Source organism: Diadema antillarum, unplaced genomic scaffold, assembly GCF_040938485.1.
Source record: "Diadema antillarum isolate AM-2024a unplaced genomic scaffold, OU_Dant_1.0 seq00000263_RagTag, whole genome shotgun sequence".
In the NCBI taxonomy this organism is placed as follows: domain Eukaryota; kingdom Metazoa; phylum Echinodermata; class Echinoidea; order Diadematoida; family Diadematidae; genus Diadema; species Diadema antillarum.
In genome coordinates this window covers 545,437-570,854 of record NW_027271301.1, presented here as the reverse complement: position 1 = coordinate 570,854, position 25,418 = coordinate 545,437, and the positions used below count along the sequence as shown (strand labels likewise).

Here is a 25,418-nt window from a genome sequence, read left to right as displayed (position 1 = left end):
TCTTCCTCTCTCTTCAAAGCTGTCAGGTTTCCACAACGCAAACAAATCCTTCTACGCATCAACGGTCCTCAAGCAAATTATATGTGTAGATATGTTGGATTACTCTTCCATTCTTCCTCAAAGTGAGAGAAAAGCATTGGGGGTGAAAATGATTCAGAATATTAGCAAATCATTGAGGGTAGAAAACCTCTTAGAAAACAAAGCTATGTAACACAATCATGCAGGACTCACAGACAGTGGACAAATATAATAGATCATTGTTCTCATTTGATCCCTTGACACAAGATGTCACAGAGGCCCAACAACCCTGAACTGTTATACAAAATACACATGATTGATCTACTCCACTGGGGGCAGAGTATCAACATCTTCTCCATTATCTTTCTTGCCTGCCTGCTTCCGTCGCCGTGGCGACAGATCTGGTGATGACCTCGAGAGATCTGGCACTCTCTTTCCCTCCACTGGAAGGGATGATGCCGAAGGAGATGGGGATGAGGACTGATGATGTTCCTCTGTTGGCATCTCCATGTATCGAGTGAAGAGAGTGGCATATTCTGGTTTCTTCATGGCATAGGCTTTGAATTCATCTGAAATATTCAAAAGAATAATATGCAAGGAGCAGAGGACTTCATTAAAACCAAAATCAGCCATAAAATCCTTCAGCTTAAGAAGTATTCAGAGTGCATGCTGGCAAATGCTGATACAAATTACATGTCAGAACTTTAAAAAAAAAAATCAACTCTATTTCAGTAATGGAAGTCTGGCATTATAAGCACTGTTTCACTAACGAAAGTTTGTACACATATGCATTGTCTTTTTGTTTCATGCATTCTTTTTCATTAAACGAGCTTTTAGTTCTATGATTTTTTTCCATTGTTGAGAAGGCATCATGAGGAAAGTTATAACACTACAACTTGAACACCAGTTCAATGGTCCATATAAACTGATTAGGAGCATTCATGCTTCAGGTGACATCTGCATAAATAGTTTTTCCTACAGGCATAGAGCATTGTGTCATTACATCCGCACAATTATTAACCTCAAATCATCAAAACAGTGATTGCAATATGTTGCATCAGAGCGTCTTGATGGGTGTCCAACTGAAAGTAAGCTGGATTAAATAATGCTAGATAATGATAATTTGAAATCTTTGTTATTAATTTGAACATCTCAAGGAAATAAGAGTGAATATGCTTTTAAACATACGTAAAAGGACATATGTGTTATTTTTTCATCGCTAAATGAACGAGTAGATGCTCTAAATTTGGTACACCACATTTCGATGCAGAAGACAAATTACAGAAAACCCCCCCCCCTTTCTTGACATCAGAAATTAACTTGACATGCTCCTCCATATCTATGCTCTGTTTCACTAAAGTATATGAAGTATTCAAGGGCAGCTGTGAATGTGCTCCCCTGAATCATTCTATTACGTAAAAAAAAAAAAGAAGTTGGACTTAAAAGTAAAAAACACGCCCTACGCCATTCTAACCTCAAGAAAGTCATTGATGTCATACGGTAGAGTGAGTAAATCTATAGTAGGAAAAAAAAAAAAAACCTGGGGGAATTCAGGGCAAACTGGTTCATGTGCATCAAACTTGGGAATCGCATTGAAGACGAATGCAGTAAGAGATGTTCTTTTACCATTACAACTCAAGGGAGGAAGGATTGTTGCCAATAGATACTAACCGTAGGTGATGCGGTCCAGCCCCAGTGTGTCAATGTCACTGAAGAGCTGGTCACATTCATCCTGCTTCATCCCGAAGGCGTTGTCTAGAATCTGGAAGAGGTCTTCTCGAGTGATGTACTCCTTTTCACCACCAAACATCTTCAAGGGGAGGGGAGGGGGGGGGGGGGAGGTGAGGGGGATGGGAGGGTTAAAAGGTATTTGATCCCATTTCTTTCTTCTAAACCTTATGTGTTAGTCACATTCTCTCTCTGTTTCTATATCAAACTTCCAGAGTGGTCACAACTGAAGCTAAAAATGCAGTTTTTTTCCCTGGCTGAAGAAAAATGACCACATTTGAAAAAAAAAAAGAAAATTCAAGTAGTGAATTATGTTTATGCTTTATTCATTATTATCATTGTAATAAGTAGTGGCAACAGTAGTAGTAGAGTCAACCTTGCCTAAGTCGAATGGAATCTATTTGGACTAAAGAAGTGGCTTCGAATTTGAGAAAATTTGACTTATTAGGGATCAAAATCAATAGAATATAAAGATAAAAGGACTTGAAAAGACCTTCAACTTCGGATGTTATTTGACTTATGCGAGATCAACTTATAAGCAAGGTTGACCGTAGTAGTAGTAGTAATAGTAGTAGTAGTAGTAATAGAGAAAGTAGCATAATCATCATCATTATCATCACCATCAGCATCATCATCATCATCATCACTATCATTGTTATTATCATTATATTCTTATGTAGGAAGTTGATATCGCAGCACACAAGAAGAAAGCATCACCATGCTTCCATGCACACATCTTTGCTCCAATTCTAACACACACACACACATACATCAATGCTATGAGATTCATTTTGTCATGGAGCAGATAGACACTTCCACAGATTAGACAACATCACTCATCACCACATACCATACACTATTGTCACATCAGACATCATAAGTCTGTCGGCGCGATACCACTTACTTTGAATGCCATCTGGATTGTATCGTCTGTGTTTGCAGGCTGACTAACGAGGGCGCATCCTATCACGTATTCTCTGAAGTCAATCTTCCCACTGCCATCCTAAAAAACAAAGTCACAAAACTTTTCATTGCTCTCGGGTAACAGATTCAAAATATGCATGCAATTTGGCATTTATCTATTACTACACGTACTGCACAAAATGTAGCAGATGAGATAAGGAAAACTTAACGGCAAGAACACTACAGTAATCTAATTCTTTATACAAGCTTTCTTGTTTCTCTCTGTTTCTTCTCTGAAAGACCATGATCCAGGCCTTACTATCTGAGCAGAGAGCTTTCTCGTTCTTTTTCTCTTTTTTTTTTAAATTAATTTTTCTTCTTTTTGTTTGGGGGGGGGGGGACATTTTCACATGAATAAAAAACCATCATAATGTCTGAAGTACACTTCAGAAATCATTGTGAATGAAGCATTAACATACCACGGTATGTTAAATCATTGAGGACAAGCTGATTTTGCTATGACACGCATTTCCCATACCTGCATGAGTGTACTCGGGACTCGTCTTCAATGGTTTAATAGAATAACTTATGACATTTCTTCAATGTTGCCAGCCAAATGTACCAGAAAGTGAGTGACTGAGGAAATTTACACAGCCTAAATGGTATCAGGAGGAAACAGAACATTTCCTTCCAGGATATGGCATTTCAAGACATATACATCTTGAATTTATCTAGCAAGATTCACAACAGTGAAGATTGGGAGGAGAAAAACAACCCTCACCCACTTATATGATATCCTACAACAGGAGGTCCATCGCTTTGTACTCCTTTCCCATACTATAAAAAGATTCCCTTTCATACCATGGTCGATTAGAGTAGTAAATTAGCAAATTTGTACTTAATAGCATTATAGTCCTTGGAGTGTTGCTTGATACACATACAACAAAGTAGACAAACAAAAAATTTCCCTATTTTGAATGACACAAGAAGAATTTAAGTAATATTTTCTTTGTATGCTAATACTACCAAAAAACAACAACAACAACAGAGGAATCAAATATCTAGACTGCAGCAAAAACTACATTAATACAAATAACTAAAATTTCTCCCAGCTGAAAGGCTGATTAAAACTAAATTCTTTCCTCTTCCAGCCCATCCTCCCCCCCCCCCAAAAAAAAGTTGGCATCAATCAAATCAGAGTGCAACCTCTGAAAAAGTTATAACTGTTCTATATGACTGTATTATTTAACCCTAACTAGGCCGGGGGGGGGGGCCTCTGAGGCCCTCCCCCCCTCGACGTTCCGCGTGATGTATCGCAATTGCAAAAAGCTATCGCCGCGACGTTTCATGACTTTTTTCTTTCAAGTCTCCCGCATCTTTTGACACCAAATTTGCGACGCCCGGGCACGTGGTTTCGAGGTTATGCATATAATGTACATGCATGTCAGACCAAAAATTGCTCAAAAACGTGAATTCACGTACAATTTCAATGCAAACTGCGCTTACAGGCAAATTTCATAAAAGCATGATTATTTTGGTGTTTTATGGATTAAAATCAATGAATAACATATTTTCTTGTTCGGAGCGATGTCGCGGACAAATTTCATCGAAAAAACAATGAAAAACATAAAGTCAAAAAAACATAGAAATACATAAGAAATTCAAAAAACAATGAAATACTTAAGAATTTTTTCTGATATCACAATTTTTTTTTATTACATTTGCTAAGGACACTAAAAAGAATATCTACACAAAAAATGTGCCTGTTTTGAGCTTTATTTTGTGATTTATACCAAATAGTCTGATTTCATGCATCATTATGCATAAATCAGCATAATTTAGCATAAATGATAATTTCTTTAAAATCTAACTTCAAGGTATTTTAGATTACATCATAGGCAACGTGTGTGCCAATTTTCGTCGCGATCGTCGCGATCGCCCCCCCCCCCCCCCCAGCTCTATCAACTACCTAAATAGCCCGGCCTAGTTAGGGTTAAGAACCTGTCTCTTTGGACCCTCAAAACAACCTACTCTTACAAAATAATAATAACAATAATAATAATAATAATTCGATAAATATGAACAACTAAAATATGACCCTGATATAGAGTTCTAGAAACCAAATCTTTCTGTCTACATAATATACTTATTTGAATATGTACTCGGGCTTTAATATCTTTCTGCACTGATGGTAATCCCTTACCCTGTCATAGACTTCAAAGACTTCCTTCAGGGCTTGGGTGACAGGCACATTGAGGTATTTGGCAAAGTCATCCAGTGTGATGTAACCCCCTGACTTGGCTATTTCTGCAAACTTAGTAAGGTGGCTGCGTAGATGTTCCAGCTTAAATCTGTTTGCACATAAAAAGATCAGAGATGGAAAGATGGATGGATAGACAGATAGTTGGATGGATGAATGACAGAAATGATGGATGGACAGATAGAGAGAGACCAAGAAAAAGAATAGGCAATGGAAACTTACCACACAGTTTTATAAGCACTTGCTATATGTTCCTACATACCAGGAATATTATGAATATGATAAAGATATCATTAGGAAAAACAGATAAAGTGCTCATGAATGCTTTCATGATTGTTTGAGTTTGTGACTGAATCTATCAACTTTTTCCAACGTTTTCTTTGTGAAAGAAGTCATCACTTTTGTTTTATATTTCAAATTGTCAGAATCTGAGGCCTAAATGACTCTGTGTCTTGCCCAGTTTGCTGAGTACCTTGCTTAAAAGTAATTATATTTTTTTTAGCGTCCCTTATGTTTTACTGGCTAAGATTTCATATTACAGCTTCATGTTTTGTAGCAAATCAGAAAACTGTGTGAAAACAATTCTGTACCTACCCCAGCTTTCTAATCAGATCACTGTAAAACTTCATAATTTTCCTACATTTTTTCACTGTGTCCCTGATAATTTCTGTTTATTCAAACTGCATGAAATAATCCACTCTTTAGCTTCATGTTATGTGACAGTCACAGAATGTGGTGAGAGTACTGATAATCCTATTCTTACCCCAGCTTTCTGAGCAGCTTGCTAAACTCCACCACCCCAACCTCACAGGGGAGGCCCATGCTAGCAGCCTCCTCCATCAGCCTGCAGTCTTCATATGTGTGGTCAGTCACTGGTACATTCAGGCTCCTGGCAGTTATAGAAATTAATCAACAAAGGTCTTGAGGGAGGCTCTTGATACTGCTCTCAATACACTCTTCAGGACATTCAAATTGTATCTGAATAGAGCAAACCAAACCCACAGCATTAAATAACATATTATTAAGCAACTTTTTATACACATAGGAGGTGTGATGTTAGTGTAGGTAACATGATAATGGAAGAAAACACAAACGTTGTCATGTCAACTATGTTTTTAAGAAGAAAAAATGTACATACAATGTATAAAAAATGTGAGAATGCACTCCATGTAATGATACCAAGTTTGTACAAAATTGGATTGGGAAATTGTAGTTCAAACAAGTCAGCCACTTGTCTATTGTCTATTACTAAGCCATACGTCTGATGCTATGAGACTACAAACAGTGGAAGAATCCACCGCTTTTATCTCACTTTAGTCATTGTCAATAAGAAAACAACAACAAAAGCAAGACTAGTGGATATAGACAATGGATGCTTCACGCCCACCAACTGCTCACAGTCTTGCTGCATCAGATGTATCACTTAGCAAAGACAATATAGCCTCACTGCATCAGATGTTTAGCATTACAGCAAAGAAAAACGCTGCATCCTCTGCCTAGATTATAGGTTGTTATGGCACAGGCATTTGGAAGTAATACACAGATTCTGTGTAAAAGTGAACTATTGATGGCTTATAGAATAATAGCCAATGTTTTGTTCATATGTGAATATGCTCTGTACTTTGAAAAGGCATATAAATTAAACAACCACGGGCTATTAGATGTAAGATGCTTGAATATTGATAAAACATACATGTCTGGTGTAGGTTGTAGACAGTGCATCCTATTGTCTCACTTCACATTCTGTCAGTTACATCATAATGCCAAGCCTCCTTCGTATGAAAACTTCTGTTACATGCTTCATTAATATAAAACTGTAAAAGTCATCCCTTTTACAGCTTCAATATGTGACCTTACATCATAAACCCAGCTAAGATTTGCTACACAAGATAATCTAGTGTAGCCACATTGTAAAAGAGGAAATTCTAACTCGACCGAAGTCGATATTTCAAGGCAAGGTCACACAAAATGGCAAGAATTTCCTGCCAGCAAGGTGCCATAGACAGGCCAAATATGGGAGCCAAAAAGGAAAACATAACTTGTACAATGTCTTACTTTGCCATGCAGCTCCTGACGTTATTAGCAAAGAGTTTGGCATCCTTGATCTCTGCTTCACTTGGTTTGTATACCGGCAGGAACTCAATCTCAAAGTTGTTGGAAAAGTTGCACAGTGAGAGCCACAGGACTGTAAGTCTGTAATAGAGGAGGGAAAATTGTGAAAATAAACTAATTTTCAGTTGGTCTTATGTATTGTGGATATGGCTTTCATTTTATTACAAGACATCAAAAATCCATCAACCAATAAACATGTTTCATTAATTTTGTTCTAAGACACCTGGTAAGAAAAAAAGTTAATTATTTGGATACATCAACGAAAAACTTCCTAAACAAAGATTCTGCTGGTGGCATAATCTCTCAGTCATTGCTACTGCAGTGACATTATTAACAAAGGACAATGGAATGTATCTTCTCCCAGACTGAGCATAAGTTACATGTTTTCCTGCAATGTCCTTTGCTAATTGTATTGGTACATATACTTTAGCAAATAATTGACAGATGATGTCACTAGCAGAATCTTAGTTTGAAAGGTTTCTGTGAGCGTATCCACATGATCTGAAGCAAGTGCCAAAATGTGTCTTGCCCATTCGCGTAGAAGAAATTAATGTTTTTCTAACTCCTAGAAGTTCATTGACCTCGCCTATGACCTTCAACTCCCCAAGGGACATTTACCAGCCAAGTTTGGTCAAAAACAGACATATGGATCAAAAGTTATGAGCCATAATCGAAACGTGCCGTAAAAACTAAACATTGGGCCCTAAAAGTTTGTTGACCCCTGTCTGTGAGCTTTGACCTTGTGGTGACAGATATTTATTCGACCATGTAAGTGAAGTTGAGGGTATCATGAACCAACACAGGTCAACATGCCTTTGGATAGTATAATCCCTCTAAACATATGATCAAATGATCTTATTTTCAAACACATGAAAGAAAATGGAAATTGCACATTTGAAATAATTTTGCACTTACGTCCCGGGTCCATCCCACGTCCATGCAAATGTGTTGATCCGGTTTGTATACTTAATAACAACAGGCTGGATGGGAACTCCTGGGAAAAATGCACCTGGAAAAAACAATACATAAAATAATAGAAGAGAATTCCAGCTAAAGGAAATGTATTTACAGTGTTTACAAGCATTCATGATGATAAGGATGATAATGATTAACAATAATGCAACTAAGTAGTTTATATGATTAGAACGATTGAGATGATAACATTGATAATTTAGAAATATTACAAATACTTGTTGCAACAAAAATTATAATGATGTTAATAGTACTGATACTAATCATGACAATGATAATAATAATGATGATGATTATTATTATTATTATTATTATCTTCATAACAAATACAACAATAACTAAGCAATCAGGTAACTTCAAGTGAGATATTGCAAGAAGGGTATTAGTCGTTTGGTTTCGTTTGGTTTTTTTCCAAGTAATTCGACAGTGAATTTGTCCTGAGACAAACTTTGTCTCAAATGAAATGTGGAAAATCAAAACTAAAGAATAACACAACTCGTCACTTTTGAATGTCAGTAAACCATCTGTATTTCTAGAATTGACATCCTGTGTCTTGGAGAATGTCACACTTTCACAAAAATGAAAAATAAGACATTTGATGGACATTGGACATACTTGTATCCTCATGCTAAATCACATGCAGGCAAGATCACAACCGTATACAACTGATGGCTACATCAACAGGATGCAAACTATGGAATCAATTGACATTTAAATGATTCTGCTCTATTCATATTCAGAGTTAAATCTAGAGCTAAATGTTTTAATACATTAACATTACTACAACACTAGTTTCACTCACATTACCTTGTCTTTGAGATAAATCTCTGTAGACTTACTGCTTAATACTTTTGGTTTAATTTTACAAAATATTATCATTTCAATGAGAAAAAAATGAAGAAAAAAAAACTGGCCAGAGGTTGATCAGACCTGTGCAGTAAGAGACTTCCATTAGAGCCTTTAGGTCATCATTTATATAGTACTATTTCTGCAACGGAGCATTGCAATGTCTTCTCAATCCTCCACCCAAATCTTGAAATCTGCACACACTCAATTCACCTCCTTTAAACGTAATGAGGCAGGTGCCATTGGTTGTGGTGCCCTCAGGAAAGATGATGAGCTGGGGCCACTGGCTGCCCAGCTGGGAGCGGTGCTTGATCTCAGCAATGGTGTTCTGCCGTGAGTTTGGGTCCTTCCTTGACACCAGCACTGGCTGCAGGAACTTGGTCAATGCTGTGCAAGCAAAGCAAGGCATCATTTCAGTGCTGTTAGTGAATTACATTCAATGATGGGTAAAGGTATATGAAATTAAGTAATGAGTGATTTGTGGAAATGTTGCTCAAGAGGTCTTGCATTGGAAGCTGGTGCAAGAATAAAGGACAGAGACATGCATGAATGCATTTGCAATTAATTATATCTGATAACATGATAAGCTGAACTCGCCAGCACTCATTACAGTTGAAACCTTCATATTTACTGAAACAATCTCCTGTCATTGAATAATAAAATTTGCAAATGATTGTTCCTTATAGTCATTCTATATCAAAAGTAATCAAGAACAACCAGCAATGATATTAAACAAACCAAAAAAAGAAAAAAAAACAAGTATGATTTCCAGGTTTACTGGTACAAGCAAACACAGAGATAAATGACAACTTTTGTTGATATTTGCTGCAATAGGCACAGCTGAAGCAAGCATTATGGACTTCCATATTATGGACATGGTTTGTATCAATTGTAGGCCTATGTCATCATCTACACTCAATATTTACACCTTCCTCATGCAGATATTGATATAGTGTCAAAGTGCTTGCCCTTGGCGATAAAGGTAAGGTACCAAGGAAGATTCTGGGCATGTTTTGAATGATAAGACCTGGGGGCAAAGCACTAAAACTAGTTACCTCTGCCAAGGGAGGAGGTTATGTTTTCGTTACCATTGGTTTGTCCGTGTGCAAAATAACTCAAAAAGTAGTTAACAGATTTGGATGAAACTTACAGGAAAGATTGAGCATGACACACGTAACAAATGTTAAAATTTTGGTAGTGATCCGTTTATTTGGGGGGATTTCATGAAGGATTTTTGATATTTTGACAGGTAGGGTCAATCAACTTGGGAGTTCAAGTTGCGCATTTTTTAGGTTTTCGAACTAAAGCGCATGCTCTAGTTTCAGCTAGGGCGAGATGCGCCGCGCAGCTGAGGGTTTATGACATAACAAAGGCTTCTATATTGGGAAATCGGACAATTTTTCAGCATGAATGCCTATGGGTGGAAATCACTGATCTCTGTGGAAGAGCCCAAATAGCTTTTCCCCAGTGGTGGAGAGGAGAAAAATCTCTTTGGGAAGAGCAAGATCATCGGTGGAAAATAGCTGCTTGGCGGAGGTCTGTGCTCTCAGAGTGCTTTTCTAGTTCTGAATGTCATAGGGATTCCAGTTACTCCCAGGGCACTTACTCCCAAAGAATGGGATGTCTGCATTCTCTTGGCGGGAGACACCACTGGGTAGTCCACACATGAAGACGACCAGCGTGTCAAAGAAGGTGGTGTGTGGAGCCACAGCCAAGATGACAGCCTCATCTGTGGACACCTGGCGACCTTTGACCTTGACATAGTGGAAGCCCAGGCAAAAGAACTGGAATCTAGCGATTGCAAGCACAGGTTTACTCAGGGCTCTGTGGACAGATGTTACAAAAGGGGAAAATGTGATTGTACATGCATGAGCATGCACTTGTAAATGCTTTTGAATGAGGACTGTGGAGACACTTCAAAGGCAACACACTTTCTCAGTGTGGACACACACACACTGGTATCCTCAGTTGCGGCATAGATAGTACATAAATTCTTAAGCACAGGCATGATGGGACCTACATTTTTTTTTTACTTTGTAAATGTAATGCTAAAGGTCCATCAATAGGAATAAAAAAATCTTAGAAATCTACAGCTGACAACTGTCACAACTGAATATTTGTGAACAAGCGGGTGAAAGTCAGCATAAAATAATGCTTGCTCGGAAAGCAATTTACCACCCATTATCAACATTTGATATCAATCAAATTTAACATTATTTCAAAAGTAATATCAGCATTTCATTGATTTAAGAACTTAATCAAAAAGTCATCAATATCCATGAAACAAGGAACAAGGTGGCACATACAATTGTTCAGACTTTCTAATCATTTCTTCAGAAGGTAAAGATTTTGCTCAATGAAGTACAGGGAGCATGTTATTCAGTTTCTACTAATCAAAGGCAAAATTAAAGCGGACAATTTTTTTTCCTTCAGCAAGAAAGTGACATAAGTTTCAACAAATTCTCTAACTTTCCTTCATATGGAGAACTCTTTCTTTGGGATAGGAAGACAAGAAATAGCAGAGAACTCACTTCCTCCATCCTCTGAGGGGTTTCTTCTTGTCCTCTTCCCTCATTCCTAGGAAGGCGGTGAAGCACAGGAACCACGCAGGGAGCAGCAGCAGAATAGTGAGCAGAAATCGAATAGGCGCCAGGGTGACGGACATGATTGCAATCTGTGGGAATGAATTCAAATTTGGGACTGTATCACCCTCATGAAGAGCATCTGCCTAACTTTGATCTTGATGCTCTTACATGGACAAGTTTAATCTTCAGTCCATACTGAAAGTGTTGCTGTTCAAGTATATTGTATCTGCAGGAAATTCATTGTCTGTGAGTGATAATGTCGTACAAGAAGTTTTGGTTGAGACAGCATTCATATGTCTAATCCCTGTCAATATTCAGCAAAAAAATAAAAATAAATAAATAATACATTTAGAAAGAGAGGTAAAAATCCTATCCATACAACTACAGTTTGTACTCTTTTGCAAAGAAATTTGGCTTTCTCCTTTCCAGTCTACCATATTTCAATGATTCATGTCTGAGTCTGTTCCAAGTTGTTTTAATCGGCATCACAGTTGTAGTTTGTAAGTTCCCTTATTTTTAGGCTGGATTTCATCATTTGATTAAGAATTCTTAATCTTACGTGGAGAATACACATGATAATGAGAACAGAAAATAGAATCTGCAATCCAAAAAGTTGTAATCAAGAGAAATGTAAATTGAGAACTAAGGGAAATATTTGGCAAAAATATCTAATATCTGAAAGTTGTCCATGTACTTACATTGTATGTCAACAAAGCATCAGGGTTACAAAGTTCAGATTCTAGTATAAAGCAATGCTCCTATACAACACACACTAGTATGAAATGAACCATTGTTACGATTACTGATAATTTAGTTGTTTTATCAAAAGGCATAACATGTGTAAGCACACTACGGGGAAAAGATGTTGTACACGCTGGTGGTACTTATATACACAATCACTACCGGGTATATCAACAATCATGCTTAATGCATGTTACTATGACTGCTACTCACTCACCCTTACATAGTCCCATGTATCTAGATTTATTTTGTGCCCAAATGGACGGTGCGTTTCTGAAACCTGAGATGAGTTCTCCCGGACAATCCTTGGTCTCTTTGTCTTGGACATATTGTCCATTCCTGTCACCATTGACTACAGATATTCCGTATTCATAGACTTGTATGGAGAGCAAAAAGACGCCCAACACTCAGACTTCTACAGTGTGAATCAGCCTTCTTGCTATGTAATCAAAGATATCAAAGTTCCCAGGCTACACTGTATTATCTCACTGCTCAACTACATGTACCACACCACACTGAGGAGCTGGCTCCAGCCTGCTGTCAAACTCACAAAGGAGGTTGTTTACTTATTTAGTCGCATTATCCGAATACCGCCCTCATCCTTATCTCGGAACAGATGAAAGGCAGATTACAGTTTGAAAGGAAGTTAGACAGGGCAGAGCCAGGCAAAAACTGCCTTTTTTTCCAGTCAAGGTTTTCTCACTTGATTCTGGTACTTTAGACCATACTTAACAAAATAAGCTTCTGCGCCATCTTGAAATCTGTCCCAAATCCAAGATGGCCGCCAAATATCCAAAATGGCCGCCAGAGGACCTAAAAAGTGCCTTCTGTGGTTAAGATTTGTCTGGGGATGGGTTTTTTATACTCTATTTGATGATAAATGGTAAGAGGAATAAGATTCAGTGAATTGCAATTAAAATCAGTTTCTTTTTTATTGCGAAAATCCAACATGGCCGCCAGACGCAGCTCCCGAAATTAATAAATGTCATAATAACCGGAGGGCCAAACCCTAAAAACTTGCTTACTTAACAAATGAATTCCACTCTCTCTACAAACTAAGTAGACCATGCTTATTTTCAAATTTTTATTGTAACAAACAACATTCCACTGGTCTACCTCAAAAAATTTGTTGCGAAAGCCTCCAAATCCAAAATGGCGTCCAAGATGGCCGCCATATTTACGGAATTTGCTATTTGAAAGACAGAATTTGATAGAAACATCAGATTTCAACAAATGTGATGTCATATGAAAGAGAATAAAATTTCCTACAAGTTGATACCATTTTTGTGGGCGATTGAGATAACTGAATTGAGATATAAAGGAAAAACACTCATTTTTTGATATTTTTCTGAAAAAAGGAAAATCATGAAAATGCTTGATTCAGCATAAATCAGAAAAAGACTGAAGGATTATCTTGAAACGTTTTTAAGAATTTGCTTAACGTATAATTGATATTTGGAGAAAATTAGGGGTCAGTACCATTTGCGGTTCAGGAGTTATAATGTCTCAAACTTGAAAACTCACTATGTAAAAATTTCCACTTTAGCTGTGAAAAGACCTTGTTGGTCGTAAAGAGAGTCTGCACGCTCCAAGACTACTACACGCACCACGGGCACTGACGCTTGCAGCAGTGCCAGTGGGGCGTGTAGTAGTCTTGGTGCGCGCAGAATTGTTTTGACAAACAAGAGTTTGTGCCTGCAAACTAACTTTTCATACCAAGTGGTAGCTCACGTGACGCTGATCGTTATTATTTCAAAGTAGATTGTTCTGATATGTTTTTATGCCTCCGCCAACGAAGTGGCCGGAGGCATTATGTTTTCGGGTCGTCCGTCCGTCCGTCCGTACGTACGTCCGGACGTCCGTCCCGTTTTGTTTTTGTCGATATCTCAAGAACCGTGTGATGGTTTTACATCAAACTTGGTATGAGGGTATATCCTGGGGGATAATACTTTGTTTGGATTTTAGGGTCATGGGGTCAAAGGTCAAAGGTCACAGATATTTTGTGAAAAAAAGGTTGAAATTTCATGTTTTTCTCCATATCTCGCAAATGGTTAAAGGTATCTTCATGGAACTTAGTGTATATATGCTTGTACCGATGGGCAGTGATTATCTAGGAAAGTTGGGGGTCATGGGTCAAAGGTCAGGGGGTGTCAAAGGTCAAGGTCAACTCCTCAAAATATCGCTACTTATATTTATGCAATGCCTGAAGGTTTGTTTTTTTAACTTGATGTATGCATGTATTACCAAATATATATTCTGTGGGAAGTTTTTGCCAAAAGGTCAAAAGGTCAAGTGAAAGTGCTTAATTGCACTTTTTCCTCCATATCTCGAAAGTAACTCAAGGTATCATCATGAAACTTACATATGTATGCATGTTCTACCTGACAGTGATTCTCTTTGGAACTGTGAGGTCAAAGGTCAAAGGCCAGGTTTAGATAATGCTATTTTACCATTTGATACTGAAACTATACTTTTTCTCAATACCTTGAAAATTACTCAATGCATAAACTTATAAAAGGGTCAAAAGTCAAGTAAAAATCATCAGTTCCCCAAATACCTACTCTCTGACGTTTTAATCATTCATCCAATTGAACCTAGATCTAGGAAAGTGAACATTCAGCACATTTGTGGCAAACCTGTCATTTTAATATTTTGCCAATTGTGTGAAACTGTCATCACACATTGTCAAGACATTGATTTGTGGCAAACCTGTCATTTTAATATTTTGCCAATCGTGAGAAACTGTCATCACACATTGTCAAGACATTGTACTATAGACCTATTAGGAGAACCATGCATTATGGCGGAGGCATACCAGTCGCCGAAGCGACATTTCTAGTTTTTTATACTAAGCTGTCAACAGTTATCAATGTTATGGTTTCTTGAAAAGAAATGGTGATATCTCCGTATGTTCTAGGCTTCATTATATATATATATATATTTTTTTTTTTTTTTTACATGGTAGAATGTTTTGTGATACAACTAACCTTCACATATAAATCGAATGTGATATCTCTTCCGATGGTAAACGATACCTTTAGTGTGTTGCGTCAGAGTCAAATCTTGATCAATAATTTGATATGTTTTTAGAATTTCTTGTATTGCAGTCTATCATATATATTGTCCTTGTTTAAACTATATTGAGGGTTTACTTATTTTTTTTTTTTTGGGGGGGGGGTGGAGCTCATTTTAGTGTTTGGGTAAGGCCCGATCTTTGATTTTAAAAAAGAAATGCTTCTGTATCAAAGATATGCTTTTGAACTTGTATGTTACTCTGCTGTTGTAGAAACGTGAATGATGATGGCATATGTGTAATAATATCCGATCCGTACATGTTCTTGAAAGCCCTTCTGATCCGAGCACCCCCCCCCCCCCCCCCCCCGAAAAATCCGACATGGCGGTAATTTCTCAAAGTTGCTTTTAAATGTGTTGTGCGAAATTACTTTTCAGTATATTGTTCAAATAACACTGTCCAGAATGATTATTCATGCTGTATATTCACATTTCTGAGGGGCCCACATTCTACAAGACTTGTCTTTTTAGTGGGTCCCTCCATTTTTCGATTTATCCACAATGTTTACTTACTTCAAATCACTCGAGTTTTATGATAATCTGTAATGATTGTAAGGTGCTACAATTATTGTATTCTTTTCATCCTACATAGTTTTGAGCACCTGATTTTCTGTTACCAAAAAAGACGAAGTGATGTTTATATGTTCTTGTCAAAAAATGAAATAAAACATTGAATTGAATTGAATTGAATTGAATTTACAAATAAGCATGCTGAAAGTGTATTCACTGTGAATAGATTTTTCTTACATCGTTTTAGGCTGATTTCATGTGGGTTATAATTGAACTAATGCAATTGGTAGATGCTTTCACATTTTAGATATCAGGATCACTCGAGAGTGGAAATGTTCATTTTCATTCATTTTAGAGTGATCTCAGGGATCACTCAAAGAGTGACGAGTGATCCCTAAGGTCACTCTAAAATGAGTGAAAATGAAAATTTTCACTCAAAATTCACTCCAATTTTACTTTAAATTTACTGATTTCCGTTATTAACTCCTTCAAAAATGAAACTTCCACTCGATTTTTTTTTCTTTTTCGGAGTAGAATATCACTGGTTTTAAAAATATCTCCATAAAAACCCATGACGGTTTGAAATAGCACTACAATGTTCAAAATATATAAAAACTATAAATAGATAGCACTGCAACAGACAAAATTGTACCAAAATTTAAAATAATACATTTAATTTGGCGCAATAAACTATGTCAGCTTTGATGGCCTGCAATCTTGAAGTTTTTGAGTGATTGATCCAAATTTTGTTTTAAACTTTCTATAGCATGGTTGTTTCAAGCTTCTACCTCTATTTGAAAGACATTTTTTGCTTCATCTCATTTGCTCCAGAACAATCTACTTTGAAATGATAGCGATCGGCGTCACCTGAGCTACCACTTGGTATGAAAAGTTAGTTTGCAGGCACAAACTCTTGTTTGTCAAAACAAGTCTGCGCGCACCAAGACTACTACACGCACCACTGGCACTGCTACAAGCGTCAGTGCCAGTGGTGCGTGTAGTAGTCTTGGAGCGTGCAGACTCTCTTTACGACCAACAAGGTCTTGTCACAGCTAAAGTGGAAATTTTTACATAGTGAGTTTTCAAGTTTGAGACATTATAACTCCTGAACCGCATATGGTACTGACCCCTAATTTTCTCCAAATATTAATTATATGTTAAACAAAATTCTTAAAAATGTTTCAAGATAATCCTTCAGTCTTTTTCTGATTTATGCTGAATCAAGCATTTTCATGATTTTCCTTTGTTCAGAAAAATATCAAAAAATGAGTATTTTTCCTTAAAATCTCAATCCAGTTATCACAATCTCCCACAAAAATGGTATCAACTTGTAGGAAATTTTATTCTCTTTCATATGACATCACATTTGTTGAAATCTGATGTTTCTATCAAATTCTATCTTTCAAATAGCAAATTCAGTAAATATGGCGGCCATCTTGGACGCCATTTTGGATTTGGAGGCTTTCGCAACAAATTTTTTGAGGTAGACCAGTGGTATGTTGTTTTTTACAATAGAAATTTGAAAATAAGCATGGTCTACTTAGTTTGTAGAGAGAGTGGTACTCACTCGTTAAGTAAGCGAGTTTTTAGGGTTTGGCCCTCCGGTTGTTATGACATTTATTAATTTCGGGAGCTGCGTCTGGCGGCCATGTTGGATTTTCGCAATAAAAAAGAAACTGATTTTAATTTCAATCCACTGAATCTTATTTCTCTTACCATTTATCATCAAATAGAGTTTTAAAAAACCCATCCCCAGACAAATCTTAACCACAGAAGGCACTTTTTAGGTCCTCTGGCGGCCATTTTGGATTTTTGGCGGCCATCTTGGATTCGGGACAGATTTCAAGATGGCGCAGAAGCTTATTTTGTTAAGTATGGTCTAAAGTACCAGAATCAAGTGAGAAAACCTTGACTGGAAAAAAAGGCAGTTTTTGCCTGGCTCTGCCCTGTCTACAAAGAGTACCAGCATTCCGGGTCAGAGAGAGGGTAGTTAAACATCAGCTACCAGGACTTGTCCACAGGGAACACATTTTCATTGAACTGATAGTGATACATGGCTGAGAGCTTTCAAAACTACTTATCATGAAAGGTGGAATTGTGAAAAGGGGCACTGATAAGATTAATTGAAGGTCTGAAATATATCTAAGATAATGATTATTGCATTATCATTTACCAGGACTATTAATGAAGTACAATTTCATAGAGACCCATTTAATGAATTAAATGCAAATATTGGCAATTTTGCCTCGCAAGATTTAAACAAATCCCCAGATGGGGTCATCGTGGTCACTTTGCACTTATGTCATGTCACAGAGTCCCAAAGTGTGACATCATAGCCATTCATTGCCATGGAAACTGATTGTAAACAACCTCACATAGTCTGAATATCTGTGAACACAACAGTTGCTAACCATGCTTGGACAAAAGACTGTGACTTTATCACTTTGGTACACTATTTGCCCTGCTATTTTAACTGAATGGAACTATACTTGAAATGTCGAGAAGACAGATAAGCGGCCAGCATATCACAGCATGTTTCAATATGCCTTTGTATTTGTTACCTCCGCCAAGGGAGGAGGTTATGTTTTCGTTACCGTTGGTTCGTTCGTTCGTTCGTTTGTTCGTTCGTTCGTTCGTTTGTCTGTGCGCAAAATAACTCAAAAAGTAGACAACGGATTGGGATGAAACTTGCAGGGAAGGTTGAGAATGACACGAGTAACAAACGATTAACTTTTGGTAGTAATCCAAGAATTTTGGGGGAATTTATGAAGGATTTTTGATATTTTGGCAGGGAGGGTCAGTGAACTTGGGAGTTCAGGCTGCGCGTATTTGAGGTTTGCATTTGTGCACTAAAGTGCGTGCTCTAGTTTCTGCTGGGGTGAGGCGCGCTGTGCAGCTGAGGGTTTATGACGTAACAAAGGCTTCTATATTGGGAAATCGGGAGACTTTCAGCACACTACTAGTATTATAAACACTTTCAGCATGCTATAGTACGTATGGGTGGAAATCACTGATATAAATACGGAAGAACAAGATCAGTGATGGAAATGAGCGGCATGCTTGGCGGAGGTCTGCGCTCTCAGAGTGCTTCTCTAGTTTGTTCAATGATTTGATATCTGTTTGAGTGCTGCTCATGAAAAAATGAAATATTAGAATGTAACAGGAACATAAAATTATTAATGGTCAATCTATCATTTGTCTGAAAACAAATTGTAGAAAATCTCCTTTTTGTTTAAATGTGTCATAGACCCTATTTCATTTTGAAAAGACTTCCATGTGCCCTCCCCCTCCCCATGATTTGAATGATTTGAATAACATAAATGGAAAGAATCCAGTGGTTTCTGAACAAAGAACAGTCTACCACAGGAACTCACTAAGAGTGAGAGAGGACCGCTGTCTTCCGCGTCTCCTTTGCCCTGAATGTTTGTTGGAGATTGACTGAATGTTGCCCAGCTTGTGGAGTGTCTGAGTGACTAGATTGATGATTTATGGACACCTAGCTACATGAGTGTGCGACTGTTACACTAAAGTGAAGTTGCATTTAATTGCAAGTCAATTTTCTTGCAATGGAGTGCCTCCAGCATACAGCAAGTGGTACTGACAATTCATCACATTTGCTGGCTAATTTCAGCAAAATGTGAGCCTCTGCCAGGCACGCATGCTTACGCCTTACAACTACAATGATTCTCGTGAACAAATTTCAAACTGGTACATAAATACCGGTAGATAGAATGACTACAACATGTTAGATTGTTAGTTAAGTAAAATCATACTCTTTCATTGACTCGGCAAAGTTTATCGCAAATATCTATGGCCAAAGTTGCATCGTAATCATATCTTAGACTGGAAGCTGAAATAAAATGGTTTCTTGACTAAACTGTTTACAGTTTAGTGAAAAAAAGTTAGTGAGATCTCCTCATATTTAAGGCTTTATTGAAAAAAATATACATATATGGTAGGATGTTTTGTGATACAACTGACCTACACTGAATATGCATCAAATGTGATCACTCTTTTTTTTTAATAAATCACTGCACCCAATTAATCTAATGGTAATTAATTTAATGGTAGATCCCCTAGATCGATTGTAGATGTCCAATTTTAAAGAGTAACGTCACCTTTAAGGGGAACTCAAACCCAAAGAGCAATGTGGATTGAGTGAAAGCAGGAATATTAGTGGAACATATTATCAGTGAAAGTTTATTAGACTACTGAGGAAAAACGGACAATCTATGCAAAAGTTGTGAATTTCTAAAGTTTTGGTGTTGGAACTGCTGGATGAGGAGACTACAACTAACTCGACGTTATGACGTATGAGTGGACAATAATAAAGTAAATATAAAGAAAATTCCACAAAACATTAGTTTTCATAAAAATTACATATTCCATCAATTTGATACTGACATTGTTAAGGGTAGCAATTTTTCCCCCTGCTTTCTGAAAGCGGTTAGTTAAGTGCTCTTTCATAATGCTATAGAAAGGGGAAAAGTGAATTTTTTGTCAAATTTTCTTTAAATTTATATTTTCTTTATATCATTGTCCACTCATACTGTTGTTGTTGTTCTTCTTCTTCTTTGAATTCATTTGGCATTTATCATTCCTCTATTATTTACACCAATGTCAAACCTCTAGTAGCCTCCTCAGCTCATCCAGCAGTTCCAACACCAAAACTTGTTGAAAATTCATAACTTCTGCATCTTTTTTATCGATTGTCCGATTTTTCTCAAACTTTCACTGATGATGTGTGCAACTAATTTATAGTGATTGAAAGACTTCCTTTTGAGACAGCCACCCCAATCATACTAGTAGTACTAAATCAGTGCAGATCTATACAAGTCTACCTAGCCTCACCTTGCTTGCGATACGCACGGATGCACGCACTCACTTTTGGGTGGCTGTCTCACCTCAAAAGGAACTCTTGCCATAGTGACTATTCAAATGCTGCTTTAACTCAATTATTTTCAATCCGCATTGCTCTTGCTCCTTTCTTTCATTTTGATTTGGCCATTTTGAGTTCCCTGTGCTTTCAAAGTCTGTTTTTGTTAACGATCGGTAAAATCTAAAGTAGGGCTTAGGCTTGACCGGCAAGTATGTCTGATTCTGCGAAAAACTTCTCATTTATAATAATGACATTGGCTGGGTCAATTTTTTGCTTCTTTAGACAGACACCATTGATACATACGCTATTGCGACGGTTTGAACCGTTCTGGTTCAACGCAACTTCAACCCAGTTCCCCCCGCATAAAAATGGTTATTATTATTTTTTCCAGCTTGGTTTTCAAACCAAGCTGGAAAAAATATATATACACGATTAATCAGTCAACATTTTGACTCACCTCTTCCTCTGTTTCCTCCTGTTTTCTGGTTGTTTCCTCCACTTCTTTGCAGTGCTCCCCAATTCATCGCCGCCTTCGTTTGAAAAATGACCGCACGAACGTCTATGGCAAGCCAAATGCATGCTCCATACAATCACTATATCGGTACACTGGTTTATTGACGAAAGTACTAGTAAGTTGTTCAAGCGCTAAATTTAATTTCGTGATATTGTGAATGTATACTCTCAGTTTTGACAAAACCAATAAAAAGAGAGTACATTCACAATATCACGAAGTTAAATTTAGCGCTCGAACAACTTACTAGTACTTTCGTCAATAAACCAGTGTACCGATATAGTGATTGTATGCCTATATGGAGCATGCATTTGGGGAGCCGCATTTGGCTTGCCACAGACGTTCGTGCGGTCATTTTTCAAACGAAGGCGGCAATGAATTGGGGAGCGCTGCAAAGAAGTGGAGTAAACAACCAGAAAACAGGAGGAAACAGAGGAAGAGGTGAGTCAAAATGTTGACTGATTAATCGTGTATAAAGTTCTATATTTTTTCCAGTCTCCAGATTGGTTTGAAAACCAAGCTGGAAAAAATAATGATAACCATTTCTATTATTATCATTTCTTTTTCTTCTTTCTTCTTTCTTTCTTTCTTTCTTTCTTTTTAGGTGATCCGAGTATCCTCTCGGATCACCTTCTGTATCTGTACGGATTCTTTGTTTTTCTTCTTCTTCTTTATTTCTCCTCAAAAGTTGTGCAGAGGTTAGCTCACAAAGTGCATTGCCTCTCAATGTCAGACTTATACCATATATGTATCATGTCGCAAAGACGACAGCGCAAGTAAAATCATAGTGATCAGTCGACCGTGACGTCACTATGACGTCATTATATGAAAACACATTTTCATGAATATCGCATTAATGGAATGGAATATTTCAATGAAATTTACGTCACATATATTTCAAGTCAAGTGGATTCTACTCATTTTCTCAAAATTCATTTTTATTTCAAAACGCGCGCGTACGCGCGCGTTGAAATATTTGTATGCTCAAATCGAGCTCAATTTTTTTTTGCACACGTTTCAGACCATTTGGAGCATTTTTTGAAAAATTGAAAAAATTGGACGGACGCGTACGCGCGCGCACATATTCGCACGCACAGCTAATATAAAATAGAAATTTTCAATTTTTTCAAACGGATCGGATGTCCAAAATGTCAAGGAATATTTCTACCAAGTTTCAAGTCGATCCGACTCAATATGACGTCATACGGGCCCGTCAAATTCAAAATTCCGCGCGTGCGTCAATGGGGATACACAGTGCAACTATGCTAAAAAACCGCCGATTTTAAATCGGATTTTACTCGTCAGAATGGACGGTGACCCCCCATTTTCTTTACATTTTCTGAAAGCCGATGAGTTGTACATATCATTTCAATGGTTGGCAATGCTGGCAAAATGATTAAAAGATGTCAAATTTCTTAATAAAGTAAAAAAAGTAAATTTTCAAATTGACGTCATCAAATTTCAAGTTTACTCGAGCGTATCTCACTTATCCTTTGCCAATTTTCACCTAAATTTCAATATGTTGTAGGTTATTGAATGCTCTTTCATTTATGTAATTACCCAATTTTGATTTGATGACGACATTACCTCGAAAAAATGGATTGAAGGTAACCTTGTCAAATTTGACCAGTTTACGTGTAATCTCTACGGGAGTGCAATTTTTATGGAAATGAAAATTGACATGACTATCTTTATCGAGCACTAGCTCACTTATGCTTCGGTGAATTTCTCTAAGATTTTAATATGTTGTAGCTGAGACGTAGAGCTATCGTAAGTGTGCCCTTCGTTTCTTCATACCTTGTCGGGATCACGTGAAAAAACTTGGTTGAAATTAAAGTTTATCTTCGATGTATTGAAATATTTCTTTCTTTTTGCAACTTTATGTGCAATAAATCAAGAAAAACATACCCTATCACCACCATATTTTGCACATCTTTAGTTCATGTCACGAACATTATTTCATAAAATAACAACTACTTGATCAGACGCCATCTTGGGTATGTAAATTAGGGTCAAAGGTCATAGATGTTTCATCCTGTATCTTGGTGAATACAGGTCCTATCTTTCCCATATTTTGCACACGTAAAGACCATGTTACAGGGATCATTTCATAAAATAATCACTTTTTGCTCAGATGCCATCTTGTCTGTGCAAAGTGGGGTCAAAGGTCATATGTACTTCTTTTTGTATGTTCGCTATGACGTGTTATCTCTACGGGAGGGAATTTTTTAGATGTGAAAATTGACATGACTCTCTTTATCGAGCACTATCTTACTTATGCTTCGGTGAATTTCTCTCAGATTTTAATATGTTGTAGCTGAGACTTTGCAGTATCAGGACTCGTTTCTTCTTCTTCTTCTTCTTCTTCTTCTTCTTCTTCTTCTTCTTCTTCTAGGTAGAGTGCAGCTTCAAATTTTGAAGATTATCCCACATTTTTATGCGGGGGGAACTGGGTCGAAGTTGGTTGAACCAGAACGATTCAAACCGACGCAATAGCGTATGTATCAATGGTGCCTGTCTAAAGAAGCGAAAAACTGACCCAGCCAATGTCATTATTATAAATGAGAAGTTTTTCGCGGAAAACTTAGACATAAAATTTAGATCTAACCCCGCTTATAAACTAAGTAGGACCTACTTCGTACTTGTCGGGCAAAATCGGCTCATAGGGCACTACACTAGGCCTCCTCTCAGCTCAATATCAGTGCCACGCTTACCAATCTATCTGTCTGTCAAACTGCAAGTACATTAAATACCTATCTGTCAATATATGTTGTTTGTTGTTTTTTTCTGTTCCTCTCATGTTTACATTGTATTTATTGATAACGAATCGTAGGTTCAGTTGTAAAGTTTACACAGAGTCTGATCGATCACACACAACAACGCAACGTCACATCAGCGCTACTCACCCTTACGTAGTCCCACACGTTGAGATTGATATCATGTCTGAAAGGGTTTTGAATCTCCGGAACTGCAAATGACTTTTCCCGCAAAAGTCTTGGTCTCTTTGACAGCTTATTGTCGTCCATCTTACTCTAAAGTACTTGGCTAAGGGTTGATAAATATAAAATGTAAATAAATGAGATAGCGCGCTCAGACGTCAGTCCAGGTGTCCTAAAACGGACTTTGGTCATCGCCTCCAACTCCAGATAAGACCATGAAGACTGTCAATGTTTGTTTTTTTGTAACATCTAGCCACAAGGTGGCGCTATCATACTTTTCGGCCTTTGGTTCTTTCTTTTCCATGCGTCCTCATTAATTTTCCGTGTTGCGCTGAACAGCTCGTCTCGCTTGCCCAATCAAGTGCAAGTCCGGTGGTTGCTGTTGTTGCTGTCGTTGTCATTGTCGTTGCCGTTGTTGTTGATGTTGTTGTTGTTGTTGTTGTTGTTGCTGTTGTTGTTGTTGTTGTTGCTGCTGCTGCTGCTGCTGCTGCTGCTGCTGCTGCTGCTGTTGTTGTTGTTGTTGGTGGTGGTGGTGATTGCCTCTCTTTTCCTCTCTACACTAGATTGTTGAAGTGAAAACAGATAGTTCTGATGGTAAGGGTTTTGCTAGCTACAGAACCCGTCTCTTGCATTATTTCATAATTTGCATGATTGCAATTGACCCCTATCGAAAGACGCGCTTTGCCAGGATGATGAGTTGTTTTGGAGATCAAAAGTGTAAAATAATAAAAGTCTGTATATAACGACTTTCATTTTGATTAGCTGCGATGTAGTATGGCACTCTCTTTCTCACATCCACAAGATGCAAAATATATTCGCTTATTTTACTACCAGTGATGTTTAGGCCTATAGCTTGGAGTCGATAGTCGATACAGTACTAGTAACCAAGAGACAAAAGATTCATCTGCTATCATTCGTGTATATTATGAATGATATGTACCCCGGATATAGTTAAGAGACGATGTTCAGGTACAAGACATTGCCCTACATTCTCCGTAATCAAAACAATCTATACTACCACAGCCTACTGGCCTAACTAATCATTCTCAGGGGCGGCGCAGCCGTGGGGCCGTGGGGGCTCGGGCCCCCACACTTTTTTGCAATACCCATCACTTTAGGACAGCACGTAAGTGGCACTAAAATGGGAGGGGAGAGAATGAGCTGAGGACCTTTTTTTTTTTTTTTTTTTTTTTTTTTTTTTTTTTTTTTGCTTGTTAGCTGAAGAAAAACCCGGAAGTGGACGGGGAGAGATGAGCTGAGGACCTTTTTCTTTTTTCTTTTTTTTTTTGTCAGCTGAAGAAACCCGGAAGTGGACGGGGACGGGAAAAGATGAGCTGAGGAC

At 37.6% G+C, this 25,418-nt stretch overlaps 1 protein-coding gene across 1 annotated transcript; it reads right to left on the bottom strand.

Moving 5' to 3' along the window:
- Positions 1-339: 339 nt before the first annotated feature.
- On the bottom strand, positions 340-24,244 carry LOC139729783 (lysophosphatidylcholine acyltransferase 2-like). Its single transcript, XM_071640716.1, has 11 exons — positions 24,044-24,244; positions 11,371-11,513; positions 10,446-10,663; positions 9,053-9,226; positions 7,937-8,030; positions 6,965-7,102; positions 5,673-5,798; positions 4,853-5,000; positions 2,651-2,749; positions 1,690-1,828; positions 340-587 (listed from the first exon to the last, which is right to left on the bottom strand). The coding sequence occupies exons 1-11, from the start codon at positions 24,161-24,163 to the stop codon at positions 340-342; spliced, it is 1,647 nt and encodes a 548-aa protein (XP_071496817.1). The 5' UTR covers positions 24,164-24,244.
- Between the last annotated feature and the right edge of the window lie 1,174 nt (positions 24,245-25,418).